Source organism: Megalops cyprinoides, chromosome 14, assembly GCF_013368585.1.
Source record: "Megalops cyprinoides isolate fMegCyp1 chromosome 14, fMegCyp1.pri, whole genome shotgun sequence".
Taxonomy (NCBI): domain Eukaryota; kingdom Metazoa; phylum Chordata; class Actinopteri; order Elopiformes; family Megalopidae; genus Megalops; species Megalops cyprinoides.
Genome location: NC_050596.1, coordinates 10,818,086 through 10,842,472, shown reverse-complemented (window position 1 = coordinate 10,842,472; position 24,387 = coordinate 10,818,086). Strand labels below are relative to the sequence as shown.

Below are 24,387 nucleotides of genomic sequence, written 5' to 3'. Positions count from 1 at the left end.
TGATGTCAAAAGAGTCCCTATAATGTCATAATGCGATCAAACCCAATAAACTGAATGAATATCCAGTCCTCCATATACAGAGACATTACCCAGTGTTCCAGAATCAGACCATGAATGACAAAAATGTACATTACAACACAATCATGTCCAGCATCCTGCATGTATTTGAAGGTTCTTAAGGGAGCAGAGCAGTACGGTTTCTATTGCTGGCCCCTGTCTATGGTCTTGTCATATACACCACCACACACAGAAAGCAGCAGTAAAGCAGTAGAGAACAGAAAGTCGACTTTTAATGCGCAAGTGCGCAATTTGCTTTGCAGCGTATCAACCTAAAAACTCAATGGCAAATTACCAACAGACAATAATGAGAACAGACAATGAGAATTTAAGTAGAGACCACATAACAATTGAATAGCAATGACACAGCAATACAGCAAGTTGCACAGCAGTTTGACATAGGTCAGGCACTGTCCCCACCCAAACAAGTCACCCACCCCATGGAATCACCATGATTGATAAATTAGGCTATGTCCTGGTTTAAAACGCTGATTGCAGCTGGTATAACACAGCAAGATGACCTAAATCTGTGCTTCCTATGGGACATAGTGGGCTCTCCCCCAGGCAGGTGACCCACTTCCTGTTTGCCCCAGAGACTCATGGGAGGAGCTAATTAAAGGCAGCCTGCAAAGGAAATAGACACACACTATAGAGAACTTATCTCCGAGTCTGTAGAGGGTCACCCTATTTCCATTTGGTCTATAATGTAATGAGCTGTGGATTCACGCCTCAGGCTTAGGGTCATGTTAACCCATGACACATGACCTTTCTTAGGCATCGCCCACCCAGAGCACACCCCTTTCTGCCCGCTAACCCGCTCTTGCCCAGAGGCGTGAGTGACTGGCAGGGCAACAACGAATCAGATGCCTCGTGACTGAACAGCTTGCAGGAGGGCAGAAAGCCAAACGTTAACAGCGTGACCCTCTCCAGAAAGGGGTGTCCTGAAATGTGACATTTGCCCGGCAGGCAAGACTGAAAGGAAAACAAACTGCAAAAAATAAATCACATCCTTACACACATCAATTACAGTATCTCAGAAAAGAACATGAGATTAATACTGTTAAGCACAGATGACTGTGAACACAAATCATATTGAGATATGATTACGTATGAATGGACAGGGCTGGCAGGCACCTCTCTGAGATGTCACTATCCCTTTGACAGATGTGCATTGTGTCCACGCAAGAGCAGAAAATAAGTCGGAAATAAGCTCATCTCCCCTTGCTGCCAAAAAGAAACACAAAGACCCCTCACAAGTTTCCCCATCAAACGGGGCAAAGACATGGCGAGGTCAGTGCCGAAATTAAATAAGACTTTTTATCATCTGCTCTTGTTGCCAGGCAGCCATGGATGTAGTTCCTGTCTCCATGAGGATATTAAGAGTGCCGAGAAATTAGATTAACTGCACACGTCTTCTGTCTCGGAGAGCACGTTTCTGTACACCACCAGAGAGAGACCCTGCATTACCATCTTTTTCTGGTGAAACGAAGGAACTTAACAGAGACAGAAACTAGTTTTCCTTTTCCCAGGGTACCGGGAGCCAGAATATAGGAGAGACAGATGGACTGCTTGATGTGTTCGGGGATCTATTGGCTGGTGATGAAGACAGTATATTCTGTGAACACATTCGGTCCTTTCAAGCAGTACTCAATGTTTCAGTAAGTGAATTAGTACCTCTGAAGCACCACAAAATCCTCAGGCTCTGGACGCACGCACAGACGCTGACGTGAGTTATATGACCAGCAACACCTAAAAGCATTGAAAATATAAAGCGGGCGTGTAACGCACTCGGCAGCGCTTTGCGGGGGTCAGCGTTTCCCGTTAGAGCAGCAGAGTGTTCCTGCCTTTGACAGGCTTGTGATCTTGTGCCAGAGAACACAGCCACGCTGCAGCTGCCTCCGCACACGCAGCCGTGAGGTCACGCAGCCCCGCCGTATTTTACCAGACGACATCCTGACCCGTAAGAGTCTCTCCCTGTGTGTGTGTGCGCTGAGGAGGGGTGAAATAGAGATGTAACTTTGACTGAACTGTCCCTCACCCCGTCTCCATTCCCCCAAATCCCCTGAAGGAGGACAGACAGACAGATCTGGAGCCAAAGCAGGCCCTCTGCTCCCATTATGATGTCATCAGTGTGAGACCTGTTTAATCCTGAACCTGACCACTGGCCCCCCCACGGTGTGATGCCGGAGCAGCCTGGAACAGCAGGGATGGATTAGCACGGTGTTTAAATCACAGCAGCGTCCCGCTGAGGAGGGCCAGATACTGATAACTGAGAGCTCATTTGTAGGAACCTAAAAATCCCACCCACCGCTCTTTTGAACCACCGGCCAGCAGAGGAATCCACAGATAGTTCAAAAGGCCTGATGAAGTCCAGGGCTGATCTGAGAACAGTCATAATTCACTTTCATCACGCATCCTCTCCTGAGAGTCCCAGGGCCTGACCTGAGTGAGAGTGATCTTTCCTTACTGCTCTGAGTCTTTCCCTGCCTTCCACAGTGAAACAGCTCTACTCTCACAAAGCACTTGAAAATCTCTAACACTGAACGAATGCCATAGATAGGATTGGGGTGCTATTTGTGGTAAAGATCTTACACGCTCACTTACTCACGCAAATACACATATCTCCAGGAAACACACCCCTTTCAACCTCCCCAACCCTCCTGAACTCTTACTGTACCCCTTCACTGTCAGCGATATCCTCTAGGCTACATTCATTACATCACATCAGATTACATTATTTTCATTTTTCAGACGCTCTTATCCAGAGCGATATACATAGGTTACAATTTTATCCAGGTGGATATTTACTGATGCAATTGTGGATTAATTATCTTGCCCAGAGGTACAGCTGCAGGTGCCCCAGTGGGAGACTGGTTTCGGTTACAAGCCCTGCACCTTACCACTACGCTACACTGCCACCACCTGACCATACTATCCACAATCTTGCACCCCCCCCCCCCCCCCCACTCTACCACACCCTCTGTATCCCTGACCACACCCCTTATTGGTCAGCCACACCCCCATCATCATCGTTCTCCGCCCCTCCCTCACCCTGACACAAAGCTCTACATGAGTGACCCCCCCCGCCAGAACACACCTCCTTGGCCGGGACCCCAATGCACCAAGCAGCTTGAAGGGGTTACTGCAGAAGAAAGGGGAGAAACTTCCTTTTGAAGTTTAACCACAAACAGCCTGAGATTGATGGCAAAGGAGTGCCGTGGATAATGGAAAGAGGACACAGTTCACATTTCTGCAGGCATCACTGCCCATCATAGAAGAGGCTGGAAGGCTTAGATAACCAAATCTAAAAGTTTCAATGGAGATCAAGGTCCTATGTCACACTTCAGGTAGCCTGCTGTAGTTATTTCACCTCAGACCGCAGGTTTGAGGTGATGAGAGATAAGAGATTAGAGTCAGTTAAGACCTGTGGGTTAAGGCCGCATAATTCAGCTCCTACCTTAGATCTAAGGAGGTGAGTGTCTGTAGGCTGATGATGGTATCTGGAATGGTTTTAATACAGTTGTGGTAGAGGTTCAGGGTTTCCAGGGCAACGAAGTGGCACACCTCAGAGGGGATGTCTGTCAGACGGTTCTTGGACAGGTCTGTAGAGGTGAAAACAGAGAACATCGTTAAACACCATTGAGTCAAATTCACTTGTAAAGCATTTTGAGATGTACAGGTAAGAAGCTAACAACATTCAAATGTACAGCCTCACAGAGTGAGGCATCCAATACTGGCGCTCTCTGGAGTTTGCTCCTTGATTGACTGTAGATTTATCTTTTATTTATTCACTTATTTGATTGCAAAGTTTGTTTGCTTTGTTCTTCTGTTCCATGTGTCAGTCCCAGTTAGACTGACACATGGAACAGCTCCCCACTTTCAAAACTCCTGTGGGGTCTCATCCCTGACTCAGCAATGTAGCCACAAGTAGCCCATGCACATACTGCACCAGAGTCAACGGTAGAACACTTGGCCCTTGCTTACCATTTAAAAAATGCACTTCATTCATTCTGTCTCTGGGGACAGTTTAATCAGTGCTTTGAACAAACAGTAAATCCCTCATTGATATGAACAAGACAGCAAAAATAAGCATGTACAAACAGCTAGGCCACACTGGCAGGACTACTGTCAAAATAATATGTGGTGCAGTTGCATACACGCACCACTAGTTACTCCAACAACAGACAAAAGAGATGACTTTCTCTCAGAGTGCAAGCAACCATGAGGCTCCCCAGTTACTAGGAGGGTCTCCTAGAAATGTCTCACCACAGGAAACAACCACCTGGACACCAACTCCAAAATATTGATACTGTGCAACAGCTCAAGGAACTCACCTTGACCAGTCATGAATGAGTCCAGCAGCAGTTTTCAAATGTAAAGCGTCATTAACAAGGCCTGTATTCCTGTATTTCATAACAACTTCAGTGACAGAAATAGGTAAAAAAAACAGACACATAAAACAAAAGAACATTGCTGTTTCAGAATTTCCAGTGTTGCCCTGCTGTAACTCAAAATAACAACCAGAATTTGAAGCTTGATGTGTCACTTGCACAAAGATTTAAATACACACCTCTGTCATTAAAAGGTCAAAGCCACATATGTGGGGAAGGCCACCTCCTACAGTGTACTGCGCCATACTGCATCAACTGAATGAGATAACAGACTTACATTTGCAGGTGAAAAGCCAGTCACACAGACTGCTCTTTCAGGCACACACACACGCACACACACACACACACACACACACACAAACTGACACACCTGCACTCTCTCTGCCAACCATGCAAAGAAGTACACACATGTACACACACACACACACACACACACACTGGCCTACATATTATCCCCATCCTCATCCAATTTCCTCTTCTTGTTTCATTTTCTGTACCAGCCACCTAAAAGACAAATGTGCAGGCTCCTAGTGACATTCACACCTGCAAACTCACATATTCTCACACATTATATCCACACATATACTGTACACACACCACACTGCACCCACACATATACTATACACACACCACACTGTACCTACACACACATACCGTACACACACCACACTGCACCCACACATATACTATACACACACCACACTGCACCCACACATATACTATACACACACCACACTGCACTCACACATATACTATACACACCACACTGTACCTACACACACATACCGTACACACACCACACTGCACCCACACATATACTATACACACACCACACTGTACCCACACATATACTGTACACACACCACACTGCACCCACACATATACTATACACACACCACACTGTACCTACACACACATACTGTACACACACCACACTGCACCCACACATATACTATACACACACCACACTGTACCTACACACACATACCGTACACACACCACACTGCACCCACACATATACTATACACACACCACACTGTACCTACACACACATACCGTACACACACCACACTGCACCCACACATATACTATACACACACCACACTGTACCTACACACACATACTGTACACACACCACACTGCACCCACACATATACTATACACACACCACACTGTACCTACACACACATACCGTACACACACCACACTGCACCCACACATATACTATACACACACCACACTGTACCTACACACACATACCGTAAACACACCACACTGCACCCACACATATACTATACACACACCACACTGTACCTACACACACATACCGTACACACACCACACTGCACCCACACATATACTATACACACACCACACTGTACCTACACACACATACTGTACACACACCACACTGTAACTACACATGCACACACTACATACACGCAGCACACACAACGCTGATCTGTAATAACATACATATTATGAACACACACCACTAGAAAAACTGACACACACACAATTCAGACACATCAAGCTCCATGGCCCACAGCAGGTAAATATATAATAAATAGGTACACAAAGGTATAACAAATAGGTTTGTGTATCAGGACGATGGGGCAGCTCCATATACCAGCAGCTGTATCCCTGGCCCACGCAGTTATGACAGGATCCTCACTGTTTCTGCCAGGGTCACACACATACACTTTATTGCCTGCTGGGTAATCCCGACCTGCAATCACAAGCTGCCGACCCCAGATCAGCAGACAAACACAACAATCTGTGGTGCCCAGCCTCTCTTCCCTTCCCAGAGTGTACCTTGTTTATTTCTGAGACTAAATCTCTCTGATGGGTTTAGGAGCTCAGAGCGTGTCCTTCTGACCGGGGGACGTGCAACATGTGGAATTTCCAGGAATGGGCGGGGCTTCCAGCTCTCCAAATGCTGCATATTTCCATGTAAAGCAGCTAAACCACATCACTCTAACAGAGCAGCAAACTCCCACATGGCAGCTGCAGCGCTGCTCCACCTCCCCCACAGCCTCACACGGCTCCTCACAGGCTGAAACAGCCTCACACGGCTCCTCACAGGCTGAAACAGCCTCACACGGCTCCTCACAGGCTGAAACAGCCTCACACGGCTCCATACAGGCTGAAACAGCCTCACACGACTCCTCACAGGCAGAAACAGCCTCACACGGCTCCTCACAGGCTGAAACAGCCTCACAGGCTCCTCACAGGCTGAAACAGCCTCACACAGCTCCTCACAGGCAGAAACAGCCTCACACAGCTCCTTAAGGTGAAACAGCCTCACACGACTCCTCACAGGCTCCTCACAGGCTGAAACAGCCTCACACAGCTCCTCACAGGCAGAAACAGCCTCACACAGCTCCTTAAGGTGAAACAGCCTCACACGACTCCTCACAGGCTCCTCACAGGCTGAAACAGCCTCACACGGCTCCTCACAGGCAGAAACAGCCTCACACGGCTCCTCACAGGCTGAAACAGCCTCACACAGCTCCTCACAGGCAGAAACAGCCTCACACAGCTCCTTAAGGTGAAACAGCCTCACACGACTCCTCACAGGCTCCTCACAGGCTGAAACAGCCTCACACAGCTCCTCACAGGCAGAAACAGCCTCACACAGCTCCTTAAGGTGAAACAGCCTCACACGACTCCTCACAGGCTCCTCACAGGCTGAAACAGCCTCACACGGCTCCTTACAGGCAGAACCAGCCTCACACGGCTCCTCACAGGCTGAAACAGCCTCATACAGTCTAATGCAGTCTAAAAAAGCCTCACACAGTCTAATGCAATCTATAATTGCCTCACAAGTTTAACACAGTCTAGTGTGCACATTTGTAGTGCTTGTAACACCTTATGTTGTGTGATACCAATGGCATCAGTAATGTTACAAGGTACAGGGCTTGGTATAAGGACAGGGTGTGCTGCAGAGCACAGGACAATAACATGAAATGAAAGTGTTCAGATGAGCCCTGGGTGCTATACAATGCTTTAATGCATGTTTCCAAACTGCTCACTCAGCACCTTCGGTACTGTGTGCCTGCAGCACAAAGTTGTGAAATGACTCATTGTGAGGCTTATTTATAGCATGCCATTTAAAAGCTGCATTTCTCCGAGCCCATAGGTGCTGAGGGGGAAACGGGTGAGGGCCCAGGGCAAGGTTCACACAGCGGGCCATCGATCAAAGCTGAGCATGATGGGAGCTCTGCGGGCAAGGTGTGCCCTCTGGGAGGGGAACGAGTCCCCTGGCTGAGAGGGGGACCCAAAACTGTCAGTACACCCCATCACGCAAGCATGGTATGAGTTTTCTAAGACTTCCGTTAAAATGTGAACCATGATATCAAAGATCTGCTAAATGCCTTAGATCGTACAATATATTCATTGGATTTTCAGCAATGATAATTGCCCTTGCAAACATACCTGTGAACTGCAAGCTTTGAACGAATCCTCCTCAGTGGGGGGTTTTACAAACAGTGAGGGACTGCCAACAGTGAGAGAAAGGGGCAGGTAGGGGTAAGGACCACTGTGATCAGAAGGTTGCAGATTCAAATTCCAAGTGCAAGCCAGACAATGCCACTGTACACATAAGAATGGTAAAGTAGTTACCCTTAATTCTAGAATTCTGACTTAATACCCAGCTGTATAAATTGGTGATGTGACCTCAATGCACTTTCCCTTGGATAAAGAAGTAAGTACAGTCATGGCTCATAACATGTTGTTATTACAAATGACTTTCTGTCTGAGCTCTGCTCCCGGGATAAAATCTTCCATTAGTAAACTGAGAGAGGGTTCTTTCACAGATACACTGGCTGATTGACACAATTGGCATTAAGATACCACAGATGGCATGCCTTGACATCATAATCCTCTGCACACGTCACATTGAGAGAGCCGCTCCGGTTATTGGGGATTGATTTTTAACAGCAGAGAGACTGGGCAACAGACACTGGAAGCTAATCCCTAATGATGATCACATCATGACACTGCACTCTGTCTATTCCTCTCTCTCTCTCTCTCTGTCTCACTCATTCAGTTTCTTCCTCTCACTCTTTCTCCCTCTCTCCCATAGGGGCCTGGCTCGCATTTGATCAATCAGTCACTGCTAACGTATGCTGCGCTGTCTGCTGTCTGTGCTGGTGCAAAATTCCATCAACGTGCATACAGACCCGGCCCTCAGCCACTCACACCAGCTGTTTGTTCATCTAAGCAAGTTAGAACCAGCATTGTACTTACCCACCAGGGGAAAAGCTATGGGGTATAATGTTTTTACTAGCAAAGGAGGCCATGTCCCAGCCTGCATGGTTTGTACAGGCGCAAACCTCTCCAGATTTCAGATGAGAGAATCCATTTCTCTGTCAGGTTTTGACCTAACTGAACTAGATTTGAGCACTCAGCTTCAACGCCCCTCCGCTTGACTGTTACACAAGGCTTTGGCCTACCTTCTCCAAAGTCCAACAGTAGGGTTCAGCCTATGGCCTCCGCTCTCCTCTGTCTCCTTCAGGCCTACATTCTCCACACTCTTACTGCGGGGTTTGGCCAACCGCCTCCACACTCCTACGCAAGGCCTTGGCCTACTGCCTCCAGTGTCCTCAGATGTGGTTGTTGTTGGCTGCAAGTTGGGAGGTCTGCCTTTCGATACAATGCTCTCATCCCGTTCTTGTTGACGCTGCTTCCCTTCAAAACAGCATCCAAGTGCCACAGAGCCTGCGCCGTAATGCTAACTATTTCTGGCACCTGGCACACTTCCCTCAATTCATTTTTGTTCTGCTTTCTGAAGCTACCACATTAACCTGCACCTCAATGCCTTAGAGGACACAAGGCCCACAGATGTGGAGGCAGGGGAAGTTTGTACAATTCATAAACTGAAAATCTCATAGTTATTTTATTGTGGTATTATATTTACTGCGCTTGAATGACTCTAACAAGAACAAGAAGTGCTTGGTAGTTGCCATTACATGCGCAGTGCTGAAATGTGGGATACAAAGTTTCGGAAAACACAGAATGACAGAGAACTGTCACAGTGTGGATCAGCACTTCCGTCTATGCTGATAACCAGGGAGGGGGCTGCACTCCTCCCCTGTCAGCACTGTTCCATGAGGTGTTGCACACACAGGGCCCATCCCTCCCTCCCTCCCTCCCTCTCTCCCTTTCTAAGTCCCTCTCTTTCCCTCGCACTCTCTGTCTCAACCCCTTTCGTTCCCTGTCTCTCTTTCTGACGCTCACCCTCTCACTCCCAATCACTTTCAGTCTAATTTGGACATGCTTTATTTGTATGAGCGTGCATTTGTCAAAGCCTATTTGGATTTGAGGCACACAGACAGATGACCAATAGAGACAGCAGCAGAGAGGAAGAACGCCAGAGAGGGAGAGTGACACCGGGAGACTGTGATAACGGCAAAGAGAAAGAGAGCCAGGGAGCGACAGAGCGAACAAGACAGACAGAGTGTGTCAGGAAGGAAGGCATATTTATGTATCTGCTTTGATCCCAGGTCCTGCTGTACAGCACAGAGGCTAGTCACAACTTCCTGTGACAGTCGGAGTATCCATGGTAATCCCCCATGTGTCATCCCTGTGAGCCACTGCAGTCGTTGGGTAACTTGTCACAGACAGGAACTGGTCTGTCAGTCTTTTTCATTCAAGATTTTCCTCAGTTTCCTTGCATCTTATTTTCCCTTTGGAGAGAAGGAGACCTAACTTGGCTCTCTTTGACAGTTATTCCCTGTGAATGTGCAAGAATTAGATGGTTTCTTGCACTGGATGTGGATGTGCAAGAATTAGATGGATTCTTTATTTACATATTCATTTATTTAGCTACCAATGCAAGAGCCATCAAGTTAGTGTGGGCATGGTGTGTCCAGCCACACACACCCTCTATAACTCTCTTCATCTTTTTTTCCAGAAAAGGTAACGTCAGGATCAAATCATGCTGGCCAGATCCAAAATGTTGGTTATTTTTTAGAAGACAATGGCAGGGGCCTTGAAGCATTTTAAAATCATAGTCTGGAACAGCAGGCTCAGTCTCTACATTGGAACAAGTGTGAATGTGTGTGAATTTATCACCGGTGGATCTGAACTAGGAACGCAGTCACACAGACGAAGGCACGCTAATACACATCCTACTCATGCATACACACACACATATACACACACGCGCGACGTGCTAACACACACACGCTCACACATGCGCTGACACACACACACACACACACACACACACACACACAGATGAAGGCTACTGTGCGTCCCACTCATGGCTGTGGAGAACAGCAGCATTATTCAGCAGAACTTTGCGCTGTGGGGATGCAGTCGGCCTCTGAGACTGCCCTCTGTGGAATGTGGGACATGAGCACCACACACACAGACACACACACACACACATACACACACATATACACACACTGTCATGTCACTGCCCCATGCATGCAGGCAGACAGACACGCAGACACACAGGTGCACACATTGTCACTCAAAGATATAACAGCAATGATTTAATAAACAATCTTCGTCAAAGTGTCAAAGTTGTAACAGCTGTATGATACCCTGACCGTATTTTTCCAATCTCCAACCCTTCTGCCAAGGGTCCACTACACATTCGCTACTTACCACTACACAACACTATTTCCCAAAAGCTAATTACACACAATGCTAGTTTACAGGAAGCGCATGTGGTGAAACCAATCTCAAGCTTAGTTTCTCTGGGAAACCAGCAGTGAGCGCAAACATCTCGCCCTGTTTTTGAAACAGCCACCAGAGCGTGCGAGTGAGAGAGGAGGAAGCGAAATACAAGAGCAGGAAAAAGAGCAGATATCTACAAAGCGCAGCGGGATTTGAGACTGCCGTGACCCTATATACCCAGCCGGCACGGTTAAACCCCGCCTCTTCACATGCTGCCCGGCGGCTTAGCTTCCAGGACAGCCCTACGGGGCCAAGCGATTGGGCTTTATTGTGGTTTTCCCCCCTCAGGAACATCAGCTTCGCATTCCTCTGCTCTACCGGGTCTCCTTAGAAACGGTGGGCGTGTAACAGAAAAACAGACTGAATGTTGAATGCTGCAGTCGTGCATTGTCACTTGGAACAGCACACCAATGCCGCCCCTGAGAATTAAGCAGCTGCTAAAGGGAGCATGCCACCTCTGAGTGGGCTCAGTGTAGGCAGCGCGATGCCTGTCTGAGTCTCCCAGAGGAGAACAGCATGCTGGGAGGAGCCAGTGTTATCAGACACCTGCTGCTCACCTCACTTTTTCACTAGTTATGTTCCTCTGCAAAAGGGAGGTAGGTAGACAATGCACAACCTCAGTAAATATTCAGCTACAATTAACGATACTCCTGCATCAACCTGTGCAGCCAAGCTTTCCTGCATGAAGACATACAACGATATAATATAATAATGTGATGCTGTCTGCAGGCCTATCTATCTGACAGTGTCTGGTGCTCTAATAACCTGAAAGAAAAATGTGCGCATGTTTGTATTACGGTTCTTGATGTCCCTATGAAGTGCTCAGCCGCACAAACGCTGAAGGGTTATGTCATGCCAACCACAGGAATTTTAAGTGACCTAACTGCCACCCACAGTCCGTCTGTTGCCTGTCTTGGCTTCTCTCTTTCACAGCAGAAGGCCTCTCTCTATGTAAAGCCCGGGAGCCTACAATGCAATCGTCCAAGGGGAAGAGAAGAGGCCTCCAACCTGATTAATCAAAGTGGAAAACTAGCCTGTAACCTATAAGTCATTCAGCCAAGAGGAAGAGGCAAAAGGAAACCATCCACTCTTGGGCATGAATACAATTCTATAATCAGCATCAATCTAATGTTAAACCCAGGCCTCGATGTGCTAATGAGGAAACAGCTGTGAAGAAAGAGAGACAGGAAGAAAGGAGGAGAGACCTTCACAGACAGAGTGAGGGAGAGGGGGAAGGAGAAACAGAGTGACTGGGAGAAGACGAGACAGACACAATGAGAGAGACATAGAGAGCGACGAAAAGCCAGAGGGACAGATTCTGAGCAGTAGAGAGAGTGAGTTCTGCATCTCAGGGTTAGGTTCAATGAGTGGGCCACATTCAGCTGAGTGCGCAGCGCACCTGTGACCCAGACACTGGCAGTAACATTGTTCTTGTGAATGAAACGGTGTGGAAGTGGGAGCTGGCCAGGGGCTGCTTCTCCCCACTCCCTCATGGCGCTGAGTATGGCTGGGATCCCGTCGCCACACTGCAGCTCACGCGCTGTTCTCATTCAAGTGCCACTTAATTCATCACCTCAGTCTGGGCAGCGTGCCTGGGGTGGGACCACACTGCATAGCCACAGCTACGCTGTAATGCTAACGGCCACTCGGCTTGCACGTGTGTCAAATAAAGTTTCAGCCAAGATCACACCTGCAGAGGGACTATAAACTTAAGAGGATGCACAAATTATGAAGTTAAAATAAGATCCTCATCATTCCTGGAGTATACGCTCTAGAGAAATGTGGACATCTGCTAATACTGAACTGCACCAATAATAAAGACCTAAGTGCAAAGGGTGATTTGTTCCAGACACAAAACGCGCATTTTTGAGTTGGCGTGGCAGCCTGCAGGCCGGGCAAAGAGAACAGAACTGGGAACAGGGAGTGCTGCCTGGTGAGAATATTCAAAACCACAAACTGCAAATCTGTAAATGGCCAGAGACTCCAGTTCGACAAACAAAAACTGTGTCTCATGCTTTTTAGACTCAGGCCTTCTCTCTCTCTCTCTCTCCCTCTCTCTCTCTCAATCCTTCTCTCTCTCTTTCCCTCTCTCTCTCTCAATCCCCCCCTCTCTCTCTCTCTCTCTCTCTCTCTCTCTCGCTTTGGTCATTAATGATGTCCTGTCCTGCTTTCAGTGTTACTCCCTAGCAGAAGCGGGACACAGCCCAAAAGCACGTGACTCAGCTTCCTTACAGAAAGTGACACGGAGTTCACGGCCCAGATGGTCGGAGCACAGATCGAACAGGCCGGGCATCGTCTGTTTGCGTGTGTGCTGCGTGTGTGTGTGTGTGTGTGTGTGTGTGTGCTTTCCACCAAAACCCTGCTCTGCCACCACATTCCCAACCCTCTCAACAAAATATTCACATTCAAACTATCCATATCCTTTATCCGCACCTACATCTAAAACATCCATGTCGGTACTTGTTTAAGACTCACAACACACTGAATAGATACAGCCTCAGAATTCAACTCTGAAGAGCTGAGTGCAACTTCTTACACCAACAATTCAGATGGAGGGCTCTTTACATATAATGACTGTTGAGGAAATAAACTGGGTTTCCTGCCAGTCCTATGTCAGATGACATTGGTGATAGCACAGTTTCACAGAGGTATACACAAAGTATGAAAATAACTTTGCATACTAAAATGAAGCTGTGGTTAGGCTGTCGGTGTGGGGCGTCTGCTAAAAGCAGGAAATACCCCCCCCCCCCCAACATTGCTCTCCTCAGTCCCTGTGCTCAGCACCTCCTGGCCTGGCGTGGGCTTAGGGGAGAGTCTCACATGCAACACTTCCCCACTTCCTTCAAAAGGCCCAGCGGAGCATTCTGGGATCAAATGGAATGCTGGGAATTCAGCAGGAAGGAAACGGTCAAGATGGATGGCTGGTATTCAGCAGTGGGGGGACAGAGGGAGGGGTTTGATTATTGCAGGGGGAAGTCAACAGCCAAGAGATGAAAGTAGCATCAGTTTCAGGCTGAGGGACAGCCTACAGGGGCGTGTGCAGCTGTGTGTCACATAGTTTAGCAGGGGACGTGCATTTTGAATGCTTCAATTACATTATGACTCCTGAGGTCAAACACTCACATTCAAATGAATGACTCACTGCAAAGAGATCTGCATTCCCACCTTCAGGCAGGGAAATTAATAATATGGTTTAATTACACGTAATTATATGAAGGGGATATTCCCCTCATTGATCAATGAGAAAGAATAACACTGCAAGTACCCCGATTGTGATCCACGTCTTTGATTCGTGAGCTCAAGGTTGAAAATGAACATGATCAAATATTTGGTCTCCAGAGGTAAGAGAGAACAGCTTTAAATGCTGATCGCTATGGGTTTGAAGGTGCTTCACTTGTGATCACTTGCTTCAGCTCTGGCTAGGATATGAGCACCCACTCAGAGAATAACTAATGAACTAATAATTCTCCACTTGTTTCATTTTCTCCTAAAAGAAGAAACCACTCAGATAACAAGAGAAAACACTGCCGACTCTTCAAACAGCACCCTGTGGTTGAAGCATGTCTTCAAGCAACAGAACATAAATTTAACACACACTCCCACACACACACACACACAAGTGCACGTACATACATGCACACAAGCACGTGTACCGCAGGTGGTCAGAGAGAATGCTTGAGACCGTCAGTGTGTCTGTGTGTGATCAGAGAGCACGTGATAGGTGAGCTGGCGTAAATGATGTCATCAGTAGCAAGACAGACTCTTCACCTGACAAGCCATCAAACCAGAGGCCCAAGCACTCACTGTAAAAATGCCTGCTCTGACTTGACTTTGACTTAATGGAGCATCTTCTTAGCGCAGACTGACTTACCAGCCATGTGTTGGCCCTGACAACACATCTGGTGTCAATCATGCTCTAAACTCAGATAATGCATGCACACAAGCTGACCAGTCAAAGTTCATAGTTATATCAATTGCTCATTCACCATGCAGTAGACACTTCTCTTCACATTACGAACAAGTGGGTCACCAGCAAGAATCCTCCCCGCAGTACCTGCATACATACCTCAGTTAAGCACACGGTAGACTCCACAAGCATGAAAGATGGGCTGAACAATACAGAACTGAAACGTGACAGGTAAGTTAGGCTAGTCTCACTCACAAACCATGTCTGTATTTGGTCTGCATCACCATGGATGCCCTCAGGCACAGGAAGTTCTGTTTCCCACAATGCAATGGGGGCAGCTTTCATGCTGAACTGTCCTGGAGCAGCATGGACAAAACTGAGCAGGTCTGCACTGGTGTCATTCATATACAGATTTGGTGATACTAGTTTGCACTGGTTAGATGGTATTGGATGATATTGGTTTCACGTGGTTTGACAGTGTTAACATATATTGGTTTATAGTGGTTTTATGGAACTGGTTTACATCCCCAGTCCATCGGACTGTGATTCAGGCTCATAGCAGAACAGGAAGCTCCCTCTCGCTGGCTCAATGAGTGGAAGTGCAGCGACACAAACCATTTCCTCCATGAGACACAGCCCCTGTCCGCTCTGCACTTCCTGTCCCTGTCTCACACTTCTGCTCCTCCGCTCCCTGTCCCTCTCCCTCTCTCTGTCCCCTGTTCTCTACTTCTTTTACCCTCTCTTTGTCACTCCATCCCTCTACGGTTATCTCCTTCTCCCTCCCTCTGTGTGCCTCTCTCTTTCCCTGCCTCTCCCTATCCTTCTCTCTGTCTCTCTTTCCCCTGTCACCCTCTGTCACTCCACCCCTCTCTCCCTGTCTCTCTATCCCTCTTTCCCTGTCTCCCTCCCTCTCCTTCACCCTCTCCTCCCAGGACTCCAGCTCCTCGGCTCCTCGTCCTTGGCGTCGGAGCCGCTGCAACGGTAGCCAAGCCGTGTTTAAGGTTTCAGCAATTTGAGAGACTCGCTCTGCACAGCGCACGCTCAGACAGGTCAGTTCATTTCCCACATACCATCCTCTAAAGCAGCTGTGAACCTCAGCTGTTCACGATCCTCCCCTCCTCTCCTCCTCTCCTCCCCTCCCTCTGCTCCTGTTCTCGCCTCCTCCCCTCCGCTCTCCTCCCACACTCATCCTATCTGCTTATTAAGCAAGGGTCAGTCAGACGTCCAGTTAAATGACTGTGACTAGGAGGGGTAACTGTAATCCAAATACTGTCAAGCTAATGACAGCGAGCGCCCAAAGAGCCAAAATACAGACCGCAGATCTTGCATACAGATATGAGGTTTAAAAAAGGGCTGATTTGAAAAGGTATCTGGTTTTCTGATCTAGGCTCTGATCCTGGAACAGGGGAGTTTGCTTTGAACAGTAAGAATGGAGCGTGAAACATAAAACAGCGCTGCCCAACTCCATCGGCCCGCGCCTCTCACTCGACCATGCAACGACCCGACTGAAAGAGGTGATTTTTTCGCCACTGTTGACCCTACTGAGGAGAGCACAGCTTTCTCACATTGTCGCAACAACGTTGCCCAGCTGTCATGACGTCCCAGCATTGTTACAGTATGTGAAAGCTGCTTGTAAACTGGGACTAGTGCTCTTCCGGCTAAGTTGCTGGAACTCCCTTCCCCCCCCCACGGGGTTGGCGCACGAGAACTGAATGGATTTCTGCCCGTACAGCGAGACAGAAACCAAACAAAGCCGGCCCATGGCATAGCAGGAAGGCGTCACATGGCGACACTGAGCACAGTATTGAGGACACCACTGTAACAGCATTGCAATGAAACTTTTTTCTTTCTCACTCCTGAAAGTGAAAACATTTCCAATCTGGCGTCTGTTGCCGTGTTACAAGTTACAACAACTAGGGCACCGGCCGCCCGTGACATCACCGGGATCGGAGCCTTGGGGAGGCCGTCGGTGTGCGTCAGTGACCGCGTTTCACAGCTGGGGAATAAAGCATGGGTCATAAGACTGGTGTGTGTGGGGGGGTGGGCGTTATGGGGGCGGATCGGTCGAGCTGCAGAGCGGTGTGCCAAAGAGCAGTCGGCTTCAGAGACGAAAGCAATTAATGTGTGTGTGTTAATCACATTAATTAGCCCCCTGTTTTCTGGTCACTGTCCTCTCTGCAAAGTTCTCTAGCCCTCTCTCTCTCTCTCTCTCTCTCTCTCTCTCTCTCTCTCTCTACCTCCCTTTCACACACGTCATTACACCAGCCATAATCGACAGTCTGGGCCAGGCCAGAGCAGGACAGGACAGGGGGGCAAGGATTAGTGCCCCCCCGCTCTGCCTCCACTGTGTAATCAAACACATAATGCCCCTGGATCTCATTCTTCACTGTCTGCAGCTGACCCAGTCACTGCACAATCACTGTGATCTTGTCGTTCTGAGAGAGATTATGAAAGAGAAACAAAACCTAATTTTTTTATAGCTCCCTTCAGACTTGTAGATTGTTGCTAGGCACTATTTGTATGTTAGTATGAGGTATAAGGTATCGTGTTGCTTTTATTGATAACTGTTGGGTGCCATGTGAACATTATGACTAAAGGGGTCACGATTATTGTAAAACCCACTTTAATTTAAATCTGCTTTTTAACTTGAACCTGATCAATCACTGATGTGTTAATGGCTGTCCTGGACCCATACATTTGTATGGCCTTTTATTCCACTGTTCTGCCTGCCAGCTAAGCAAACACTGCCAGTATAGGAAGCGGGACAATCCAGCAGAGCATGTATAGAGGTTTAACTGAATTAACACAAGTAATGCGTAATATTAAATACACCCGATGGAGTGCGCCGCAAAAGTGTGGCATGGCCCGTCCCACGTGCTATGCTCACACATGGGACAGATGGCTGGCACAGACTGCGGCAGAATGGGCGGAGGGGCAGGTCAGACTGTTTAAGGGAATTTGGGTTGTTTACACCACAACAGAACACAGCTCAAACACTGCCACCCCAACAGGCGAGTGAACGCCAAAGGATTTTGGGAGATTCACAAGGCTAGTGACTAGTGGCAACGGAGAGGTTACAGAGGTAAGCACACAGACAGAGAGAGTCAAAATGAAAGTCATATCCACAAAGTATAGCACAGAGAGCGAAAGAGAGAGAGGAGAAGAAAGCTATACATACAGAGTCCAATATGCAGAGAAAGACAGAAGTTAAATCAACTGAGCGTAGCACAAAAAACACACAGAGAAACAGAAACACCACTGAATACGTGACACATGCAAATATCTCACACAGCCGACACCTCAAATCCAGTACATCTAAGACCTACACTGAAATATACAGTGATACACACTGTTGCTGCCAACCACTTTCCACTGCCCTCATGTTAAATATTCACTTTTACCCCCATGTGCTTTGCCTCCACTTTATTACAACCGATTCTAAACGAGTCTGACATCATTAAATTAAATCTCCTCTTGTGCTTCTTTAGCAGGTCTTTCAAAAAAAACGCCTCCTCAGACAGAATCATTAACAATGAATGAGGTCATTATCCTCCAATCAAGACCGCAGTTCAGCAGTACCACGAGATGTTTACCCCTTAACCATGGCAACTAGCGCCAGGCCATCACCCCGGCTGACGAGAGAAATGAATCAGTGTTGCTGAGTTACAACCTCTCCAGCAGAGCGGAGGGTAGAGGGGCACTTTACTGCTTTTTACTTTTTACTATTTACTTGCTGGAGGCAGCCTCGTTCACATTGACTTTAACAGTTAACTCTTTTACATCTTACACACTGCACTGTAATCCATTCACATCCATCACATGCCTTTTACTGGGGAAGCTGGAGTAGCTGTGAGAGAGGAGATGCTTTTTCTGTCAGCTGCCTGTCAGGTGAGAGAACAGACAGCTGACACCACCTCTATTCATCACCCCCTTCTAACACTGGATTCTGAGAGAAACCAATGTGTGCATATTCAATTGGGTGTCACCAAAGACAACATGTACAAATGTGATAGACGATGCTGAAGAGGTTGAGGAAGTAAGGTAATGACAGAGAGAGAGGAGGACATGCTGGGATGCATGCTGGGATACACTGCTGTAATCTGAGAAAAGGAGAGAGAGAAAAAAGGAGAGAGAGAGAGAGAGAAAGAGTGAGATAAAGAAAGAGAGACAGAGAGAGAGAGAGAGAAAGAGCGCAAGAGCACAACAGCACAGAGCCCAGTGCATCCTGGCGACCAGCCCAAGAAGGGGCATGGAGCAGAGCATGCTGGGAGGATGGGAAGAACACAGAGGTGGGAAGTGAAGGTCAGGAAATGGCGAGCTTTCCTTTTGTTCACAGCTAACAAACGCACCCTCCCAAAGCCCCATACAACAAAGCCAAGTACAGAGTACTTCACTATACTTCACTTCACTCTCCGTTTTAGAGATTTCTTCTTAATGCATTTGTCTGAACTGGTAACATTCCAATGCTGTGGGTCCTTCCAGGACTTATCCAGTTTGAAAGTCCTGGAAGAGGATATCAACGGCATGAGTTTTCCCCTGAAGCCACAGCCCCTGACTGTACATGGTAGTGCACTTCCTGTTGGCCAACATGACAAACGTGTTCTAACATCACAACTGCAACTGGCCCTTCAGCTAAACAGCTCAGTCATGCCCAGTGCATTATGGTCCTCATGCAGAGTAATAACAGGGTTATAGTATTAGTACTAACACATTCACATGGCATTTGATTTAGATGACATTATCTGCATGCCTGGCTCTAGCCTCAGTCACTAACTAGCACACTCACTGGCTGAGTATGTAGCTCCTGCAGTAACCATGTATTACCATTGGACTGCTCCAACCACGCAGTCATAGCTGGTACACAATGCCTGTTCAGGGCTTGATTTTTGCTGTCTATGAATGTCCCACCACGCTCACTTGGCAAAACAGAATTGAGGCAGGTCACCATGAAGACCATGCCAGGCAGATTCTACCACAATCTCCTGAGAGCGCAGTGAATTCCTCTCAACTTCACCCTCTCAGGCCTAGAGGTCCCCACAAATCGGGGAGGCCTTTCAAACCAGAGACCCACAGTGTGCAGACAGGGCTCCCCTCCTGCTGAGAGAAGTGAGCAAGACTTGGGGGGCTGTGTCACATACCAGCGACCACAGTTATGTTTAGCGCACTGCAACTTACGCTACCAACCCTGAGACTGTGAATGGAGCTTTTCCATGTTGGTTTATTTAGTCATCACACTCGTCTCATCCTTCACACAGGGTCAGACTCAGAACAAATGCAGAAGTAAAACCAGACAAAGTGACACGGGGATTTAACGGGTGACCCAGCCCGACACACCCACGCATACACACGCACCCAGCCCCAGGGCACAGGTTTTACATAATCTTCCATTGAAAAATACAGGTGTATTTCAGGTGCTCTTGGGTTCTCTAACTTCTTCAGACGCTCAAATACATGACATTTTATACCCCCATCTCCACAATACCAACTGACATTTAACTAACACTTACAAGCCCAAGAGACCTTTCAGCAGCCAATGAAATGATATTCCTGCCTATGTAAGCAACACAGAGAGCAAACTCAACAGGGGTGTCTGCCTATCTGTACAGACCCTCATTCACACGTAGCTAATAGTACCTCCAGAGGGATGGTGTTTATCAACACCGGCAATACACAGCCTCCCTGCATTTCCCATTCACTGCTAAACTGCTTCAGCAAAGCAAGGGAGACTGTCTCTCAACTCCAGCAGGACTGACTCAGGAAGAGTGTGTGGTGACCACAAAGACGTATTACAGTTAACATCAAAATCAGACGATACAACTGCTGTGGAAATGTGTTGAATCAGCTTCTCTGATATTTTCTTTACACAGTCCACCGAGTCTAAAAACAGACAGTGCAATACAAGTGATTGCCCACCATCCCAGAACAGGTAATATACATGAACCCTGCATCTCGCATAATTAACTGACATGATCCAGTGGTAGGCTGGTAATCGTGCTCTGACAAAGCTTAGTTTGCCCAAAATGCTAACCAATCTTCCAATAAAATACATCTTATGATTAATGCAAGATGCAGTGTGTGGGAACTACAGTTCTAATTTTTCATATATCATTTTGGTTTTCAAATACACCTGGTGTATGAGCCTTTCCAGGTGCAGCTGTTGTTTGTTTTTCTCTCATTATTTTACATGAACCCTCCATGATCAAGGCAGCTGTGTTACAGATACCAACCCCACGCCCAACCTCAACAGCAGCAGAGGTGTTTTAGGCATAACCACCCCATACCCTCACTCCAGCTGCCGTTGTGGGTTGTCTTGAGTACTGTTATTGGTGTTATCAGCATCCATGCAGGATCAGTGTCTGAGGATCACTGCACAAAGCGGTGAGGTAACACTACACTTGGACAAACAGGACCAACAGGACACAACTCTGGCATGAACTCCAGCACGCCACTATATGGATAACCATGATACAGATAGTGAGGTCAGATCTTATCACGGAATTTAGAGTGCACTTCAAACACTGCACAAGCTAGACTATAATAAAAAAATGCATAAATATGAATGAACTAGAACGGTTCGATATAAAAATGTTGAAATTTTTACAGTAATTGTAACAGCTACAGCTACTGTCCCCAATTCTCATAAGATAGGAGAGTAAACTTTGATTGAGATGTTCCATTGAACCAGATATGAATGTCTATATATCATATCATGTACAGCCCATGTTACCCCCGCCCCTCAGCAGCGAGAGCGTTTAGATTTTTATGTGTTCCCGCTGCAGTTCTGAGTTTTAGCACCACCAACATCTATCTCAGGAAAGTCAAACACCGAGTTAACACATGACAGCTTTACAGCATTTCTGTTATTGGGAAACCTAATGACTATAAGATTGGAGCGACATGCATCACAACTCTTTCCTTATTTTCCAGGCGCTCTGGAGCCCCTGGTGCTGACAGCCCAAAAGAGTAGCCAGACTCATTTTTGAACAACCAAGACACACAAAGCTGAACCAAAACAACTACTTTCAAAATCTTTTTTTTTCTCCTAAATGGACCCCAAGGTTGTCCGCACTAGAGGTGGATATATATTGTCTTCCTCTACGTAGAGGTCAAAGTTTGAATTTGAAACTTGCAGTGAGCTGATAAAGCAAATTCTGTCAGTTAAGCACCACTCAAAACACCTCTTACACGTTTCCCAGTTGGCTTACACGAGCTTGTCAATATACAAATTCTTTGCTATTTGTACTTATATGGTGCTCGTCTAGATACCAACAGGTAATCAAGTTTTCCCGACAACGTGACAGGTAGGAAGTTCCCTATTTTTTAGTCTGTTCTTTAGTTTATAACGAAACTGAAATTTGGCTGGACGGTTGTTCCTGGCAATTCATGGGGACTTTCCAGGTCATCCTGTGGGCACTTAGAAACAGTAAACAAAATCTGAATTTATAATTTACCTTGCTCAGGTGCAGATGGTGTTCACAATAAATTAATTTCACATGGAATTTGCGAGAGAATGACGTTAATCCAGTTAAATAATTAAGTTAAAAATTTCTTGTCTGCGCAAGAAACTCATCGTGTCAACATCGTGTCAAACAACACATTCTCCTCTAACATGCGAGGCAAGTTCAGCTGTGCCCGTTCCAGCACATAGGTGCCCTGAAGTTCCCCATTCTTCATCATTGCCACCTCCTTGTAACACCGCAGTATTGAGTGCTCGTTGAATATAAGTTATCTGGCACCATGCGATATAATTCTTAAAATACCAGGGCGCACTTGTTCTTAGACTATGTAAAAATAAATAAATAAATAAAAATAAACCTCCAGTACAAAGCAGTTTTTAACGCCCACTCAATAACTGGACGAGGAAATTCTCAGAGTGGACACAGCATTCATAACGTTAGATATTACCACGACAGCTACTTAGTAAAACTGTATGCAGTCTTTACCTGCTTCCACTGTATCCGTCAAATCGTGATTCACAGCTGTCCTTGGAAACTCTTTTAATTTTCTGGCGCTGAGGTTTAAAAAGCCTGAGTTCGCCGCTTCTTCCAGAGCCCGTTCAAGCCCCCGATTGAGGGGCATGATGTTGTGCGAGCCCAAACTGGTAACGTTACTTTGAGCTGATCCAGAGGCGAGCTGGGCATGGGGACGAGTGTCCGGTCCCAGCGTCGCCATTATCGCCCCTGCTTTTTTTGTGAATCAGATAGGGTGTAAATGTTATCCACTTCGAACTGCTAGACTGACTCCAACGTTGCGCGAATTTCCTCTCAACTGACTCGCACTGCGGCTGCGCTAACGCTGTATCACACTGAACCGCTGCCAAGGCAGCAAGAATTCATAACTGTAGATTTTCTGACTTCTGCTGGTCATGTTCGGAACTGCGCATCCCATTCTTTGTCCGGCGATGAATTGCGTTACCATCGGCGCATCAAACTATAGCAGGGATTTATCAAACCTGAATGAATTCTACAAAAAATCACCAAAGAACAGCCACAAAATAATGTGGTACAACACATACATTCCAGTGTCTGGTAGATCAATTAAAATGTCTTTGTTTTTGCTCAGTGAACGCTTCTTGAATTCTTCATGACTTGGTGCTTAGTGCTGGTTGTATCAGTAGTATCACTCCATACCACAAATGCAAGAATATATTGTGGCAATAATATGCCACAGAACAGGCCGATGAAGATTAAAAAGAAATGTAAATACTTGATTATCTACATATATATATTGGAGTAATATGGTTTCATACTGAAATTGTTTTGATATTGATACTGTGCTGAAATTACACCTAAATTACAGCCGGGTATATGCTTCTTACGAATGTGCTTATTCTCTTGTCATCAATCTGAGTAAATGTCACCAAAGTTATGGGATCTGCGCTAATATTTAGGTTTACATCTGATTATTTCATATCAAAGACGTATTTTACAAAACCAGATTTCTGGTGCTTTATTGTGTTCTTGGCATGATCTGATCAGGTTCTTTGAGAGAAAAAAACATATGCTTTACATGAAGAGAATATGTATATTTTGTAGTTAGCTATCCTGGTGCGAGATGCCTGTACGGTCCGAAGTGATTGAAAAATGTCATTTTAACTATTCTCCTCAAGGTGGCAGCACAATAACAAGAAACAAGAACGCGCAACGTAAAAAGCGGAGTTGACTATGCGTTTAACTAATGTTCGTTTTCCTGACAGTTTTACAAAACTCGGCTCAGGGGCTGCTGTAGCGCATCAGTTTAGTTTCATCACTACCATTCTGGAAGTGAAGTTATTTTCTGACGGGCCCACATTAGCGCTGAACCTATACACGATATGTCATCCGAATTTAACTATTAAGT

At 46.6% G+C, this 24,387-nt stretch overlaps 1 protein-coding gene across 1 annotated transcript in view; it reads right to left on the bottom strand.

The window, feature by feature from the left end:
- The window catches only part of LOC118788830 (leucine-rich repeat and calponin homology domain-containing protein 1-like), a 51,577-nt gene extending 28,276 nt beyond the window's left edge, over positions 1–23,301 (bottom strand). The window contains exons 1-2 of the mRNA XM_036544942.1: positions 22,992–23,301; positions 3,515–3,659 (exon numbers count right to left, since the gene is read on the bottom strand). Coding sequence (XP_036400835.1) covers positions 3,515–3,659; positions 22,992–23,220 — 374 coding nt within the window. The 5' untranslated portion in view covers positions 23,221–23,301. The remainder of the gene's footprint in view (positions 1–3,514; positions 3,660–22,991) is intronic.
- Positions 23,302–24,387: the final 1,086 nt, after the last annotated feature.